Source organism: Punica granatum, chromosome 1 (genome assembly GCF_007655135.1).
Source record: "Punica granatum isolate Tunisia-2019 chromosome 1, ASM765513v2, whole genome shotgun sequence".
NCBI lineage: Eukaryota > Viridiplantae > Streptophyta > Magnoliopsida > Myrtales > Lythraceae > Punica > Punica granatum.
The window spans coordinates 6,660,191-6,677,769 of NC_045127.1; the positions used below are offsets into that span (position 1 = coordinate 6,660,191).

Below are 17,579 nucleotides of genomic sequence, written 5' to 3' on the forward strand. Positions count from 1 at the left end.
ATCTCTTTACTCCTCCATGCTATCTTCATCTATACTTCTAGTTCTAGCCCCACTCAGTCTCCCCCTCATTCAGGAGATATCCAGTCATCAAATTCGGATGAGCTTCATCAACTTAGATTCATAGTGATTCGAAACTTGTTCTTTTTAAACAATATCTCAAGTTTTAGTATTGTGAATAGAGAAAATTCATGCTAGAACTGCCTTACTCATTAGTGGATCTACTTAGCTCGAATTAGATTAATCGAATACATTGCATTTCCGGATACCTGAGTGCACATTGAAAGTACAAAATTAGTGTTGGCGAACTACAAAGTTTCCCAAGTTGTTTCGACGTTCTTGAGAGGGAGAAAAATCAAAACGAATTATTATAATTTAATTGTCCGAGAACGAAAAACAGACCATTAACTACGTGCATGACTCTGAAAGTAGCTAATTCCAAGGGGTTTGGCATAGTGGTTCACGATAAGCTCATATATCCAACAGATCTCGAGTTCAAAACCCCTTGGGGCCACTGGAGCGTTTTTGACGTGATTACCCGCTCTGTGTATCGTTGAGAATTTCATGGAGTTTCAAAGTTTAGTCGAGCACGTAGATGCGAGCCATCTGAGGACCACGTTCATTATGCACCATGGCGACCAGTAGAGCCAGAATATTGGTATAATCAATTAATATTGACTATAGAGGCACAACCGACAACCTAAGAAAGCCGAGTAGGTGAGTGAGTCGGTAAACTGATAGGATTACATACCAAGAGATAGGGGTGAAAGTGGTTCGGGTTGGGTCGAGTTTTCAAATTCAGGTCGAGTCGGAAAACATCCACCCATAACAACTAAATCACCTAAAAAACCTGATCGCTAGTAGGTCGAATTCCCAACTGATCTAAATTTATTAATAAAAATGAAAAGGAAAAGTACAAAAACTCTCATTGTGATTTGGGGTTGGAACAAATAGCACCCTGTATTTTTATTAGGGATAATTAGCCCACCTGCGGTGCATTCCGTTAGCCATAAGGGTTACGGCGTTAGTTTTTTTTTTTTCATTTTTAGTCATCAATCTTTAGCATTTTAATCATTTTGGTTCTAAATCTTTTTTGTTTTATCATTCATATCCTCAACTTTTCATTTCTTTTTCATTTTAGTCTTAGAAAGAAAATCGTAAGGAAAAGAGGGGTTAGGGTTGCCAATCGGCGATCTCGACCTCTCCACCGAGTCGCCAATGTCCTCCTTGGGTATTGGCGACCTCAGAGGAGGGGTCGGGGTGGCTGATTGGAGGCCCCAGCCACCGAATCGATCGGGAACTCCAACGAAGCCCCCAATCGATTCGTGGGCTGGGGTCGCCAATCAATGATCCTAGCCCCTCCACAGAGGTCGCCAGTACTCACGGAGGTCGTCGGCAACCTCGATGGAGGGGTCTGGATCGCCGATTGGCGGCTCCAGCTCACAAATTGATTGAGAATTCCGACTCGAAGTCTCCGATTGATTAAGGGGTTGGGGCCTGCAATCGAAGACCTTGAACCCTCCACCGAGGTTGGCGATACCCACGGAGAACGCCTGCGTCAATGGAGGGATTGGGGTTACTGATTGGCGGGTCCGACCCCTCTTTCCCTGTCAATTTTCCTTTTATGACTAAAATGTAAAAAAAAATAGAAAGTTGAGGATATGATTGATAAAAGAAAAAAAGATTTAGAATTAAAATGATTAAAATGTTAAAGATTGAGAATTAAAAATGAAAGAAAACTAACATTGTATAATGGAGTGCACCACATGGATTAATTATCTATAATAAAAATATATGGTGCAATTTGTCTCGATCCTAAATCAAAGGGTATTTTTTTTATTTTTTATTTTTTTGTACTTTTCCCAAATAAAACCGACGACTTAAGCTCAGAGGTGAAGAAGCAGAACAGAGCACGCACAGAAGGACTGAGGGAGGCTAAGCCTTTGCCACTGGGGCAGAGGAAACTAATTGCTTAGGGAGGCTAAGGCGGAGGGGCACGGAGAGGAGGAGGCGGAGGGAGGCAAAGATCGATCACCGAGCATTGCCTCCTCCTTGGGGTCTTGTATGGAGATGAGGTCGGACGAGAACTGGAAATAGTAGGCTGAGAGAGCAACGTTGCTCGTGCTGCCTCCGACCACTGCTGTCGTCGATACAGAGGAGTGCGCTGGCAACGACGAGCTTCTGTTCATCCTGTCCATCTGCCCAGAAACGCTCTCTTGAGCAAGACTAATTCACAGGACTTCTACCCAAAATTCGAAGCCTGTTAGCTGCTCAGGAGTTATGGAGGCCGAAGGAAAGGCCTGAAGGGTGAGGTGGCGAGCCGGAGGGAGGTGGCCCTATTTATGGTTTTGGTCCGATTTTATTTTACTTTATTTTAAATAAAGAATGACGATGGTTTGTTTTGTGGGTGAAGGGGAGGGACGATTCAATAGCATTTTTTTTTTCTTTTAACGATATTTGTTAGACAATTTGGCCAATCTTAAAAAAACACGTGATATTTTTTCCATCAATATTAACAGCTTAGCTAAAAGTAAACTAACATAATTTTACCTACTTCGATTGATTAAAAAAGTTGGCACTTATTTTCTTTAAACAATATCTCAGGTTTGAGTTTTCGTTAACAGAGAAAATTCACGGTTGGTTGAGATTTATCCCTTAATAGTTAATCCATTTAAAATTTAAATTAGTCAAGACTTATTGAATTTCTGAATATAACGTAGTTAACATAAAAAGAAAAAGAAAGGATTTTAATATTATGGATGGGCAAAGTGACACAACTTAAATTATTTAACGGGCAAAGTGACAACCGACTAAAATTTTATTGACTTCAAGAGTCTCTTTCCCATGAAATTGAAAAGAAAAGATGCAATCAGTAAGTTCTCATATCAGCAGCAGTACCCATAACACACTACTACGCATATATACTACCGACAAAGACGAAATTAGTTTCTTCTTGAGGCCAAGATCTGCACTGCAATGAAGCATAACAATTTTGTTTGGTGCTTGACTGGCGAAAGCGATTCATGCATAAGTAAAAAATAATGATATGGCTCCTCTCTTGCAACGGAGTGATTACTGTTGGTTGCTACCTTGGTTCTTTTGGCAACCGTGCATGAATGTTCGTATATGGTCGGTTCATCGATTGTCATTAGGATTAGGATCTGACCACTTTGTTACCTGTGATTGAGCTTTCTCGGCCTGGAAATTCATCATTTATCTTAATAATCAACCTAGATTTGAGAAACAAAATAAATAATTTTTAAAAAAAGGAGTCGCGTTATGTGTAGGCTCGTACCTCCTTTTCCCAGTCGCATCTTATGGTTATTATAGCAAGAATTACTGTCTGCACGGCAGTCCCGCCAAGAATCATCCCACCCCATATGCCCTGCGATACCGAAAACAACGGAAAATTATCATTTGAAAAGCAGTAGACAGAAGACACAGAAGGTCATCATCAATGATCGGGTAAGGTTCTACCAAACTAGCGAAGTGAGTTAAGGTATATAAATAAAAATGGATCAGCATGTTCACCCAAAAAAAAAAAAAAGGATCAGGATCAATCGAGAACGTACAATCACACCCAAATGAAAGACTGAGCGCATAAGAACCCCAAGAGGGAGCCCGATTCCGTAGTAGCATCCAAGGTTTATATATGCCACGTACGCCTGCCATCCTGATCCAACAGCCACCCCTGTATAAGTACGAGAAAACCTTGCATAAAGTTGATGATTATAACATCAAGGTCAAAGTTTTCGATACGAACAGTCGAGCTCACCCTTGGAGGTGTTGAAGTTTTACCTGAGAGGACTGGCTGGACGCTGTTCAGCAGAATAGTCGCACTTAGGAGATAAGACATCTTATTGAATCCCTCAAGAATGTCGACGCTTGACGTGAATATGTACGCAATTTTGCCATGTAAACCCAGTATCAGCAAGCAGAAGAAGATCCCAATGATTGCCGACTGCACCAACGACACTATTGTTGCAAACTTTGCTGCCTTCCCGTTCCTTGCTCCGAGCTCATTTGCTACCCTCACTCTGTCGAATCAAATCCACTAAAATAATCTCCCAAACCATATATTTCTTTCATTTACTATTACAATTTTAAGCCCCATTTTAAGGCCAGCCCTTGTGGGCCAAATTCTTCGTTCATTTCAAGCTCACCCAATGTAAAATAGGAAGTAGAAAAAAATTAATTGCAAAAAATAGGAATTGGAATTTCATCAAATAAAAAAAAAAGGATTTGGAAAATATTAACTGCAAATTTGTAAAGAGAATGGAGGTAAAAGGGAATTGGGGATGTACCCGGTGGCAGTAAAGAATGCAAAAGGAATCATCAGCTCCCAGTTATTAATGTTCATGCTGCCAGATATACACATACATACAATTAATTCACAACGATAAGGCAAAAAAGAACTGTCTAGCTTAGCTAATTCTAACTATCAAGAGAAGGAGACCGCTCACCAGATCAACAAGGCATCTAATGCAACCGTCGCATCGTGAAAATGTAGGTACCCGGTCATCAAAACTAGTGTCGTGTAGTACCAATTTTCCAAGCTGATTCACCCTCAAGAAAAAGAATCAAAAAGAATCATTAGAACTTAATTGTCCACTAACCAAGTAAAGGGAATAAAAACAAGGGTCCACTAACCAAGCGCATGAATTATTTTGACAACAACTTTGAAGAAAATGTTTCTCGTTTTCCTTAAAAAAAAAAACCAAAGAAGATGAAGATTAAAGAAAACACACATGAAGAAAGAAGCAGGGCTTGGAGTATTTTTTTTCCCAGTCACAAAAGAGAGGTCCATATATCTAGTCTAGTCTAGTATAATGAAATACAATTTCTAATTGTTAATAAAGACTAAGGTTAGTCCCACCCGAGAATAGAATTCGAAACCTCTTAATTATCAATCGAGAGCGTGCGCCACAACAATATACCATTTTTCTTAAATTTGATCTTTGATCTAGAGACAAAAGGTTGTAAGTCGGATACTCTACTAATGTGACTCTTCATGTCTTTACCTTCCCTCTGTTGTTTAGTCTTTTTCTAGACACATGAATCTCGTTGTAACCCAAAACAGAGGTACACATGTAAAGCATACGAGGGAAAGTTACATTCTATCGGTGGAACTTCCTTGTCGGCGGGCATTACAAGTCTTGCCAAGGACTAATATTATCCTCGGCTCGTTTACCCACCGGAAATTAATTTTTTTTAAAAAAAAAATTACCAGAGCATGACTCCGGAAGCAACCGATAACTTGACGAACTCCCAGAGCCCTGAGAACGCTTCCACGGACCACCCGGTCCACGTCCGCCGGCTGCCGCCACATGTGGCGTATCCAAGCATCCCAAGCGAGACCACCCACCACGAGAGTCCCAGGCACAAAGCCAGACTGAAGACCCCAAAGCCGAGGACGTGGACGCAGAGCCAGCTGGCAGCCACGTTCACCACCATGCCTGCCAAGTAGAGCCAGGAGATGACGGCGATCTTGAGCTGACTCTGGAAGAAACGATTTAGTGGAAGGCTGAAGGCGAAGCTGAAGTGGAAAGGGATCATCCAGAGTGCCAGCTCCCCCGTCAGCTCCGCCACGTCCTTGGGCTGGCCCAGGAGGCGGAGCAGCGGCGCTGCAAAGATGTAGAGAGGCAGGAGGAGCGAGCAGCAGAGGGTGAGCACGATGAATGATCGTTGTACATAAATGCCCAGCATGTTGTACCGTTTCGCCCCGTAGGCCTGCCCACAGAGTGTCTCCAGTGCACTTGCCATCCCTAGCTAGTAAATGGTACATGCAATATGCTCGAATTAGTATATACTATATAGCCAAATGATATATATGGACGTGTAGCTTATCAAGAAATCCCGATCCGAGTACGTACATGAGTGAGTAACTTAGTAGGATTACCAGGAGGCCGAAGTTGAAGCTGACGATGACGGTAATAGTGTTGGACATGGCAGCAAGCTCAAGCTTGCCGAGGTGCCCAGCGAAGGCTTGAGTGACAATGTTCATGGTGTAGCTCGCTAGCCGGTTGAATATGGCCGGCCCCAGTATTTGCCATAGTTTCTTCGTCTCCCTCCACACTCCCCTCCACAGAAGCAGCTCCCCTGGCCCGGCCCCGGTGCCCTCGGCCTCCCCCTCCCAAATATCGTTTGCATTATTGCTTTCCTCTCCATCAATCTGCTCCGGGACGGCAAGACTTTGCCCGCAGTCTCGGGGGTGGCTTCCGATAGCTAGCTGGAGGGAGGGACTGACGACGAATCTTCCCATTTTCTGCACATAAATTAATACATATCAAGAGAGTGAGCGTAGTCTCTTCTTATTCCTGGCCTTATTTATTAGAAAGGTAATGGGGTGTTTGTGTACGTAATATTATCTTAATTAATCATATTAATTAATGTTGGTGGTTTGCTCCAGCCCCAAAAGTTTGAAATAAAAGTCGCCGCTCGAAATCAAGAGATCATAGACTCGATCATTTTTAGTGGGACTTATGTGTTCCTTTATTTAACTTTATTTTCTTTTATTGTATTCGATCTATATACCTCCCCTATTATCGAAAAAAATAAAAAAGAGTTGCTTGCAATTTGGGCAGAGTTTTTTTTTTTTACGCATCATGGTATTTAGAAGTCTAATAAACTCTGACTTATTTAGTTTGAGCCGAATCAACACACTAAGAAGTAAAGTTCTTCTAATATAATTTTTTTTCATTTACAATCATAAGATTCGAAATTCAAATTTTATTTAAAAGGAATAAGTGACGAATTACTTTAGTGTTGCTAAGATCAGATTTAATATGATAAAATCCTCTTCCAATCTCCAGCAGAAGATTTGCTCACGATTTGCATGAATATAAAATAATAATTTTGGGCCCTACTCGTATCACGATATATATATATTTCTTCACCCTACTAAAGAGCCTCTCCCTCTCGGCCCAGCACACTATAGGCAGAGTTCTCAATATACTTGAATTGGAAGCGGGACAGTGAGTGACTGAGGGTGAAAGGGGGCATTTGGTGTGGGAGAAATCGTACTCCACATAAACATAGTGGGGCAAGGATATATAGTAATTGGAAATATTCTTCGGATGTGCGGTATATTGATCCCAAAAAATTAATATACGGAATCTTCAGATAGTGGGAGTTGTTGGTTCTCGAGAAAATAACTTTGCGTGTGTAATGAGATTATTATAAAATGCAATAACCAAGTTACTATCGTATGCACAAATGCCAGTGCGTATAACAGGTTGATTACATAGTAAAATCTTTACCCATTAGCCTATGTGGTGGTTCCTCTCAGAATTTTCTAAATTTGGCAAGTTATAAATCAATGAACTTGTGGGAAGTCAGGGCTTTGTGTCCTACTAATTGGTATTAGAGCTTTCGGTCGTAACAATTAATATGATCATGGCATGCCGGGGCACGTATTAAAATATGCATCTATTTATATTCCTATAATTGAAATGAATATTGATATGGACAAGAAAAAATAATAAAATAAAAATATATTATAGCCTGAAATAACAATTTACGACTCTTATAGCTTGTATGGATTAAGGGTTATGAATAACTATGGAGGGATGGTAATCATCCATAACCCTTAATCCAAACAAACCACTAAGGTCATTTCTCTAGGAGGAGTCCAAAGATCTCTCTCCTTTCCAAGTCTCTCACAGCTGGAGCTCCGTCGTTGCTCGGTCGTCCCATTCATCACCACCATTGTGTAGCCGGTCATGCTTCATCAAATACAATCATAAGAGCTTTATGATGTGTACCCGAAAATTTAATATGAAGACATAAATGGTAAGAGGAGAGCTAGCAAATTAATACGGTATGCTCTCGCTTTGATAACTAAGAGATTTCATGTTCGATAGTCAGTAGAAATACTCGTGCCCCTTTGTTAGCTATTAGGAATCTATTTTATTGTATTAGAGTATTTGCAATGATGAGACATATTTCCCATTTCGAGGACCCCATATGGTACCACGTCATCTGAAATGGATTGAAGGAAAAATTGTCCCTCTCCCACAATGGGGAGGGTCATTTGTGAACCCGCATTTTTAAAAATTTTATTTATATATCTAATAAATATTTTTTTAATTATTTTTAATTTTCCAATTTAATTTCCAATTAAAAATATTTTTTTATTTTTTGACTTATTTTTTAAAATTAATTTTAAAAAATTCAGGTTTTAGAAAAGTTAAATTTTAAAAATTATAACTAATTAGGTTTGAATTAAAATATTATATTAATTGATTAACAAGTAACAACAACATTACATCATAAAATTGAATTTATTAATTTTATTAAAAAGTTTCTAAATGGAATCAAATAAATTTATATAATATTCCAATTGGTTTATATACATATATATATATATATATTCTATTTTTAAAATTATTATTAAACATATTTAATATATTTTTATGGCAAAGTATTAATTTTTTCGAGTTATTTTTTAATTATATATTTATTTTTTGAATTAATAAATTTATATATAAATGGTAAAAAATAATCAAGAGCTGTTGGAACCAACAGTTCTTTGATTTTTTTTAAAAATAAAATAAAGTGAAAAGGGTGGCCGGTGTGGGAGCCATGACTCTCACGTGACGCACTCTGAGTGGAGCGCTTCAACTGTCCCTTGACCCTTTAATCCTAGTCGGGGGATAATTTCTTACCCCCTCTCCATCACCACCCCCTCTCTCGACTCCCAATGGGGGGAAGAAACGTGTCCTAGCCTAGTTGCCACGTGGAGGCAATTGAGCCGACTTTTTTAGAGTGTTGTAGATGCCCTTAGGCTCACAGACCTCCTTTATACTCTCATTTCCTATGAGAAGCCGCATATTTAGCATTAGTCAATCCATTTTAATAATAAGCATTAGTCGATACTGCCATTCGAGGCATTTAAGATTGTTTTGGTCTCTATTCAGCAAAAAAAAAAAAAAGATTGTTTTGGTCTCTTCATTTGTTTTGTCATGTATTATATCGGTCCCAAGAAATTTTAATTTTAATTGATTAAGGACCTTCGGTAAATATATATATATGTCACATAATTTGATGTATTTTGGGCTAAACTCCAAGGGACATAGACTACATGAGCTCTATGGTTGCGTTTGTATATAAGGTTATAATCTGACTGGCTCTCGTGGAACGAACAAGTGGTGGTCTGTACCGGAGGTGAGCAAGCTAGACGTTGCTGATGGTAATAATGACGTACTGATGGATAATTTCTCGTCAGCAGGAAGGGGCAAAGAAAGTCGCAGCCTATAGTCTTGAAAAATTACAATAGGCACCACTGACTGATAGTGGGCTGACAGTAAATACAAAAAATAAAATAAAATAAAAAAGACTCCGATGTGGAGAAATGGAAATTAGAGTAATGACACTCCCTCTCGATTCCGAATCAAGTCGAGAAAGACAAGACGAGAAAATTAGCTTGATCTTACGAAAGGACTGACAAAATCAATAAGATGTAATCCTTAATTTCTGCAGCAAAACTATCGCTAGCCAGGAGCAAGAAAGAAAGAAATGTCGCAAGTCGACAGGAGCCTTAATTAGGGTGCAATGTATTGTTCACCGTCGTCGGGCTTAGAAGTCGACCATTTCGTTACCCGCTGTTGAGCTTTCTCGGCCTGCAAAAATTTATCAGTTTTGGATAAAACTGTTATCGGCCGCCACATAGATAAACCTTTAAAACACTCGCATTATGTATGTAACGTATCGTGTATAGAATGCATGGTCTTTTAGTTTCGGACAAATTATGAAATTAAGTTGGGATAGCATTGATGGCCGGTTACGTACCTCCTTCTCCCAGTCGCATCTTATAGTTATTACAGCTAAAATTATCGTCTGCACAGCCGTTCCGCCGAAAATCATCCCGCCCCATATGCCCTACACGAGCAAAACAATGTTTTAAAACTATGGAAGTGAAGTGAGGACTATACGTAATAGTACAAATGGAGGACCAGAACAAACTTACCATGACACTCATATTGAATACCCAGCCCAGAAGGAGCCCGAGAGGGAGCCCGATTCCATAATAGCATCCTAGATTTATATACGCCACAGACCCTTGCCATCCCGATCCAACGGCAACTCCTGCCACATTTTACATTCGTAAATCAATATGAACTTCTCTCATTTTAACTAAAAGTATTGACGATGATGATCTAGAACTTGAAGCTTCTAAGATACAGATGAAATTTCAAGCATGACATTTTCGCGACTATTTTATGAAGTTCATGAAAAATCACATGGAAAACATATTAGCATAAACGATGGGAAGGATAACAACTTTTACCTGATAGGATTGGCTGGATACTGTTGAGCAAAATGGTCGCACCTAGGAGATAAGACAATTTACTGACTTCCTCAATAACTTCGGGGCTCGACGTGAATATATACGCGATTTTGCTGCGTAAGACCATTACCAGCAAGCAGAAGAAGATCCCGATCAGGGTCGACTGCATCACCGACACAATCGTGGCAAACTTCGCTGCCTTCCCGTACCCTGCTCCGAGCTCATTTGCCACCCTTACTCTGTGGAATGAAATCCATAGAACAATGTATGTTTCATACGTCGAACATCTCTCTGTAATTGTCCTTACTCCACTCGGACCCAATGTATTTCTTAATTTTCGTCCAACATGTCATCTACGAACTTTTTAAGGGAGTACGGCCACCACCGCCTCAATTAAGATACCCGGTGACCATTGATGCATATGTAAACTTTCAGTCTGCACAATGATCTACGGCCCAAAGAAAATTATTATTATTATTATAGTAAATAAAAACAGGCACATATGAAAGATAGGGAGAGTATGGGGATTTCCCCACTCTCATCCTATCTTCCTTTTTTTCCCAATAAAATTAATTTTAAATTTTTTTATTTAATTTAAGTTTAATAATTTATCGGTGTGTAACTCTACTGAAAGTCCAACATATCATATTAATTTAAATTCGGCCAATATCGGTCTTCAATCGTGAATTTTCTCCGATCACGAGACTCGCACATGAAATATTATTTAAAGGGAAGAACCATTGAATCACTTAAAAACTAACATACTCCATATGAAGGGTGGTAAGTAGGGTGGATTTTCCCGCTCTCAATCCATCCTTTATTTTATTTTATTTTATTAATTTCAAATTTTTTATTTAATTTAAGTGTACTATTTTTGCTGGTGTATACCACCTATCATCCAAAAGTCGAACAAACCCGACTAATCTAAATTCGAACAATATCGGCCAACAATTATGGATTTTTTTCAATCACAAGTCTCACACCTGGCATTGCTTAAGGGGGGAAAGCATTGAATCACTAAAAACTAATACATGTTGTAAAAAGCTTATTTCAATTAATTTAGGACCAATTTAGTCCCTTTTATTTATGGTGTCACAAACTTCATTTATATTTTATAAAAGAAAATATTATTTTAAATTTTTTTAATTAATTAAGTGGACTTTTTTTTTCCAGTATGCACCACCTATCATCCGAAAGTCTAATGGGTCCAATTAGTCTAAATTCAAGCAATATTAGCCTACAATGTGACTTTCTTCAATTAGAAGAAATGCCTAGAGATATTGCTTAAGAGAAATAAGTATCGAATCACTTGGAAACTAACCCACATTGTAAAAAGTCTATTTCAATTAATTTATCATCAATTTCAGTGTTTTTTTTATTTGTACTGTCACAAACGTGTTTATCTTTTTAGCGAAACACAATGTTACGCCAACCTACTAACTGAACTAATTTTCGCTTAGGCATGGACTTGATTATGACCATGAAATGTTTTTAATAAATTTCGAATCCCAATGGCAAGTAAAATTCGTTCATTTAAAATTAGTGGACAATTTCAAATTTATATATTGTATTGTAATCATGATTATCTAATTAGATATTGTGAAATCTAGTTCATTTACTATCAGTAGAGAATTCTTGATTTTTACACATAATTTTAGTTCTATCTTTAGATTAAGTTATACTCTATATTAATTGGTTATTAATGAATTATTATGATAAATCAAAAAAATGATAAAAAAATATTTTCACATGCAGCATCGCGGAGGTGGATTGTACCCTAGTAGATATAAATTCGGTTAATTGCATGAGATGAGATTGGACTGTAGTGGAGCCCAATTCTCTCCGTTTAGGCTACGAAATGCAAACTGGACAACCAGCCCGGTTGGCATATTTCGTCAGGCACTGCCTCACAGGAAATCTGAGCCCACAAACCAAACAAGGCCCAAAAACTCGACAGTCATGTTCAAAAATCAAAATCAGCCCAATCCAAGAGACTAAAAAAATTTTGGTTACAAGAGGACCCATGAGATTTTAGACAAGAAAATAAAGAAAATCTTATGAACATGCACGAATAATTTCATCAAAAGAATTGAACTTAAAACATTTAGATTACAAGGCGAGAAGGCATGCCACAGTACCACACCCCTTTCTCAAGAGACTAGAAATTAAGGTGCGAATTGACCTAGGCATACTCGCGAGCTGGTAATGCACGAGACAAACCTACTCTCCCTAGGCGCACAAGCTAAAATGAGCTTGATTAATGAAAATTGAAAAATGCCACTATAATCAAGCAAATCATATCTATGTAGCTCATGAACCAATACCAAAATCACGTACTCGTTGTGGTTCCCATCTTTATATGCCACTATAATCAACCGAATCTCATACTCTCGATATTCAAATCTAATTACCTAGACCTTACCAGTGATACTCTTGACAGGCTCTCGCTCATCAACTTAAATGAACTTACTTAAAATTGCAAATATGCATGCCACAAACTCATAGGTAAGAAAATTATATCTATACAACTCATGAACCAATATCAGAAAACACTTTATTAGTTTCCTACTTATAGTTCCAGGTGAGTTGTTTCAATATTCAAATTTAATTTGTCCAAGACCTTACGAGCAAAATTTCAAATTGAATTTGAGAGTGTTGAAATCTAGTACTCGGCAATTCTATCCCTCTCAAGCTAGAACTCGACATTACCAACGGCAGGCCAAGCTTAAGATCGCCAATACTCGATCGCCACGGCGAGCAGATAAATTATGCCATAATACGCTTGACTCGAATTCCCCACCATAATAGAAACATTTTAATTACAGAAGGACTAATAAGAAGAGCTTCCAATGATGATGTCAATGGAGGTGAAAGGAAGGATGACAGAAATGGGGAGCGAGAGAGGACAATTTTTACATGTTCAGAGATGATTTTGTTTCCTTGAATGCCCACCAAAAATATTCGACAGAACAAAGGAAAAAGGTTACTTTGTTTGATTGACTTCTCCTCCAGGCCTTGCCTTATATATTCTTCGAATAGCCAGGCTGACTTTACCACTCAATCAACGGAATAATTAAAAGTAGAGCTCCTTTTGTTTTTCCCATTTGACTATTAATTGCACTCTCCTACCGTTGCATTTTCATGGCCTCCGGGAAGAAATAATTAAGTTCGATCAAAAAATAAATATATATCTATATATATGTCGTGATAATTTTTTTTTTTACTTATAAAGGAAGCCGGTTGCGGTGAGCCTAAAAGAAAATAGATATGAGAAGGAAAATATAAGAATACACTGTTAGAATTATCGAATTTATCGAAGGATTCCTTGATAAAAGGTCATCAGTAATCCCTTGATAAAAATAAAAAATATTAAAGATTACTGAGGGAAGTAATCCCCGGTAATTTTCTCAGTAAGTTCGAGAATAATAAAACTTCCAGATGAGAGAAGTTTTCAATGTCGTAATTTATTCAAATAGGAGGCGCAATATACAAATTGTGCCCCATAGATAAAAGTATGATAAAAGTGACCAATTTAGGTCCCAAAAGCTTATGAGTGTAAACTACAACATTTTCTGTCTTATAAAATATCATTTAGAGTTGTTATTGCAAATAAGAAGGAATAAAATCTCAATTACAAAAATCTAAATGTACTAAAGTATCTAATAATTGCGATAGGGATTCGTGAGATTTTTTTTTTTTTTTACGGGGCCAACTTAACCCCGCTAATTATTATTCAAAACCGCATGAAACAAATTGTAGAATTCCTATGCCAAATTTGTCTTCGAAATATTAATATATAGAGATAATAAACCTAGACATATATACGTCCTCTACATATTTCATTGGTTTAGTAATCTTGTTATAAATTAAAGCTCAATTAGCTTTAGTCAACGAAGACTTTCAGGCCCATCAATTATCGTCCTCATTGGGATATAGAAGAAATTTTGGTAAGGCAACCTGATACACATTTTTATTCTCTCTCCCCAATAGATTTTCTAACTTGGACGCTGGAGGGGGCTCTTGAACACCAACCCGGGAATCCTTCTTACGGGTCTCCGGCGATGGCCTAACGCAGAGGAGTGATTGAGGAATTTTCGCACGTCAACTTTTTTTTTTTTTTTAATTTAGCCAGAAAATTTTTTAGGACCTTCTGAAAGTTAGTTGTCATTAATTAATTCCTACCAAGATTTTATTTAACAAGGCATCAATTTGTCCTGTTGTTAATTCAGCTATAAGACAAATCTCTTCGGGTTTGGCCCGCCTCTCTAAACATTGGGCGTCGTAATTGATCAAATAATTTGGTAAAATTATAAATAGTAAAAATCTAATGGTATATTGCAGATAAGAGGGGAAGATTAGGAGATACATATACGGACGTACCCGGTTGCAGCAAAGAAGGCAAATGGAATCATCATTTCCCAGCCATTAATGTTCATGCTGCATATGCGGTCCACATACATAACATACAATTAATTCACAGCTGCCAAGGTTCTACCAAGATGAAGAGAAGGAGATCGATCACTCACCAGATCGACAAGGCGTCCAATGCAACCGTAACATTATGAAGGTGCCCCGTCATCAGAATCAGTATCTTGTAATACCAATTCTCCAGGCTGCGTCGTTATAAAAAAAAAAAAACCACATAAATTATTAAAATCTGGCTATATTCACTTCTTCTTTTTGGTAGAATATGGGGGCTAAGCCCGAGTAAAATATCTAATATCTAATATCTCTTGATGTCTTGGCAATTTGGTGATATTGTAAGAATCTTCGTGTCTCGTTTTTGTATTGCTTGATTTTTTTTAATACAATTGGACTTTGACCCCTAATTCATAAAAAAAAAAATCCTAATATCTCTCGTATATGGTTGATTATAGCGACATTCTTAATTACCATTCATTAAAAAAAGAAAAAAAGAAAAAAGAAAGACATTCTTAATTACCAGAGCATGACCCCAGAAGCAACAGACAACTTGATGAACTCCCAGAGCCCGGAGAACGCCTCCACGGACCACCCTGTCCACGTCAGTGGGCAGCCACCGCAAGTGGCGTATACGAGCATCCCAAGCGCTGTCACCCACCACCCGAGGTTCAGGCACTGTGCCAGCCCAAAGACCCCGAAACCGAGCACGTAGGTGCAGAGCCAGCTGGTGGCCACGCTGGCGACCAGGCCCGCCACAGAGGCCCAGGCGACAATGGGGGCCTTGAGCTGGCTCTGGAAGAATCGATTGAGCGGAAAGATGAAGGCGTAGCTGAAGTGCGTGGGGATCATCCACAGTGCAAGCTTCCCAGTTAGCTCTGCCACATCGTCCGGCTGGCCTAGGAAGCGGAGCAGCGGGGCCGCAAAGATGTAGACAGGCAAGAGGAGGAAGCAGCAGAGGAAGAGCACGACGAACGATCGCTGTATGTATATTCCTAGCATATGGTATCGTTTCGCCCCGAAAGCCTGCCCGCACAGCGTCTCCAGTGCACTTGCCATCCCTAGCTAATTAATATACAACGTGGACATCATGTACATAGTTAATTAATACATAATGACTGAGCTAATAAAAGAAAGCCGACTAAAGAAAGGATAGTTGAGAAAGACGGTGTAGAGTAGTGGCACGCGTCCTCACCTATGATCAACTAAGAGATTGCAGGTTCATTTTTTATGATGGACTATGGATGCCCTTTTATTAATTATCAGAATTATAATATCTATTTCATTGTATTAAGTTTATAATGGTCCTCGTCATGAAACTATGATATTCTGAATTCAAATATCTCATCGGTTGAGCTTTTCAGTTCCTCTTCTCTTCTTCTATCCCGTTATTCTCTTCTAGGTGAGACCATTCTTTTCAGGAAAATAATAGAGGTGAGTGTATATGCTAGCTAGTAGGATTACCAGGAGGCCAAAGTTGAAGCCGATGATGACGGAGATGGTGATGGACATGGCAGCGAGCTCAACCTCACCAAGGTGGCCAGCGAAGGCTTGAGTTACAACGCTCATGGTGTAGCCGGCCACCCGGCCAAATATGGACGGCCCAAGTATGTACCAGAGCTTCTTCGACTCCCTCCACACCCTCCGCCCCAACGGCAGTTCCACACCCTCGTCCTTGTTAGCTTTAGTGCTTCCCACTCCATTAATCTGATCAAGGACGGCCGGACTTTGCTCGCGGTTGCCGGGGGAGGCTTCTGATAGGAGGAAGGGTCGCCGGTCAATCCTTCCCATTTTTATGCTCACCAGCACATAATGAGGTATCTATTCTTGTGTTTTCTATCTATATATATAGGATGTGTGCTATTCAATATATTTTTCGATTACAGTGCTATTCAATATATTACATGAGTGTAAATAATCCATTATAAACATATAATGCCCATTTTAGATAGTTTTAAGTGGAAAAGTATGGACCTACAGTAATCTTACTGACAAATTCCTTTTGAACCATTCTAATTTGGTATATTACACATTGAGTGTAGATGAGTGACAATTAGCCAACATTACAATGATATAATAAGGATCACGTTATATATATGCGTGCAAACGTGACATAACGATCATTAATCAAGATATAGATATGTTGACCCAAAAAGCAAAGACATAAGATTTGAGCTTTTTCTTTTTCTTTTTCTTTTTCTTTTTCTTTTTCTTTTTCTTTTTCTTTTTCTTTTTTGGTGGATTGAGCTTTTTCTTTTTTAATGTATTGAATTATGTCTCTCTCGCTATAAGTTAATTATTTATCTCTAAATATTTTAAAGGTAAATCAATCTATTGTTTTCATTATTGTCATTTCGATATCCATGTTTATATTTATATGTGGAGGACTTTTTTCCGGTACATTAAACATCTCTATCACCATTTCTCTCTTGCATTTTCCGCTCATGTGATCTCAGTTTAAAGATGAATCTCATTTCATGGTTTGGTCATAAAGCATTTATAGTTTTATGGACTGTCATGATATGATATGATATGCTAAAGTCCAAAATAGAGTACACGTGGGGTTTTGAATTGTTAAATCAATGCACCGTTTTCGAAGTTCATATAGCAGCTTTTTTTTTTCTTGAAAGGTAAATTGAATAGTGGGATGGCAATGTTGTATGTTAAAATCCGTATCGGCATATAACCATATCATTATTAGCACCGCATAACCACATCAAATAGATATAGTACGGATATGATTTTCAATTTCAAAAATCACTGCATTACGGTGCAAGTATGGTTTTGATGAAAAAACCGCTGATAAAATTCCATTGCAATATTTATATTTTTATACATATAGATTAGGCTAATTTTTAAACAAATTGTCCAAATT

General features: G+C 38.3%; 2 protein-coding genes across 3 annotated transcripts; both read right to left on the reverse strand.

The window, feature by feature from the left end:
* Nucleotides 1–2,783: 2,783 nt before the first annotated feature.
* Nucleotides 2,784–6,353, reverse strand: LOC116191317 (protein DETOXIFICATION 27-like). Of its 2 annotated transcripts, none has more exons than XM_031520248.1 (8): nt 5,897–6,353; nt 5,225–5,766; nt 4,461–4,553; nt 4,302–4,358; nt 3,796–4,034; nt 3,570–3,670; nt 3,293–3,382; nt 2,784–3,195 (listed from the first exon to the last, which is right to left on the reverse strand). In XM_031520248.1, the coding sequence occupies exons 1-8, from the start codon at nt 6,257–6,259 to the stop codon at nt 3,133–3,135; spliced, it is 1,548 nt and encodes a 515-aa protein (XP_031376108.1). In that variant the 5' UTR covers nt 6,260–6,353; the 3' UTR covers nt 2,784–3,132. The 2 variants fall into 2 exon arrangements, with proteins under 2 accessions (XP_031376108.1, XP_031376107.1); XM_031520247.1 differs by having other exon boundaries at nt 3,570–3,688; nt 5,897–6,351.
* A 2,832-nt stretch (nt 6,354–9,185) lies between these two features.
* Nucleotides 9,186–16,661, reverse strand: LOC116191343 (protein DETOXIFICATION 27-like). The gene is made up of 8 exons (XM_031520249.1): nt 16,169–16,661; nt 15,228–15,769; nt 14,812–14,898; nt 14,666–14,722; nt 10,286–10,524; nt 9,965–10,083; nt 9,787–9,876; nt 9,186–9,617 (listed from the first exon to the last, which is right to left on the reverse strand). Exons 1-8 carry the CDS (start codon nt 16,493–16,495, stop codon nt 9,540–9,542), a joined length of 1,539 nt encoding a protein of 512 aa, XP_031376109.1. The 5' UTR covers nt 16,496–16,661; the 3' UTR covers nt 9,186–9,539.
* Nucleotides 16,662–17,579: the final 918 nt, after the last annotated feature.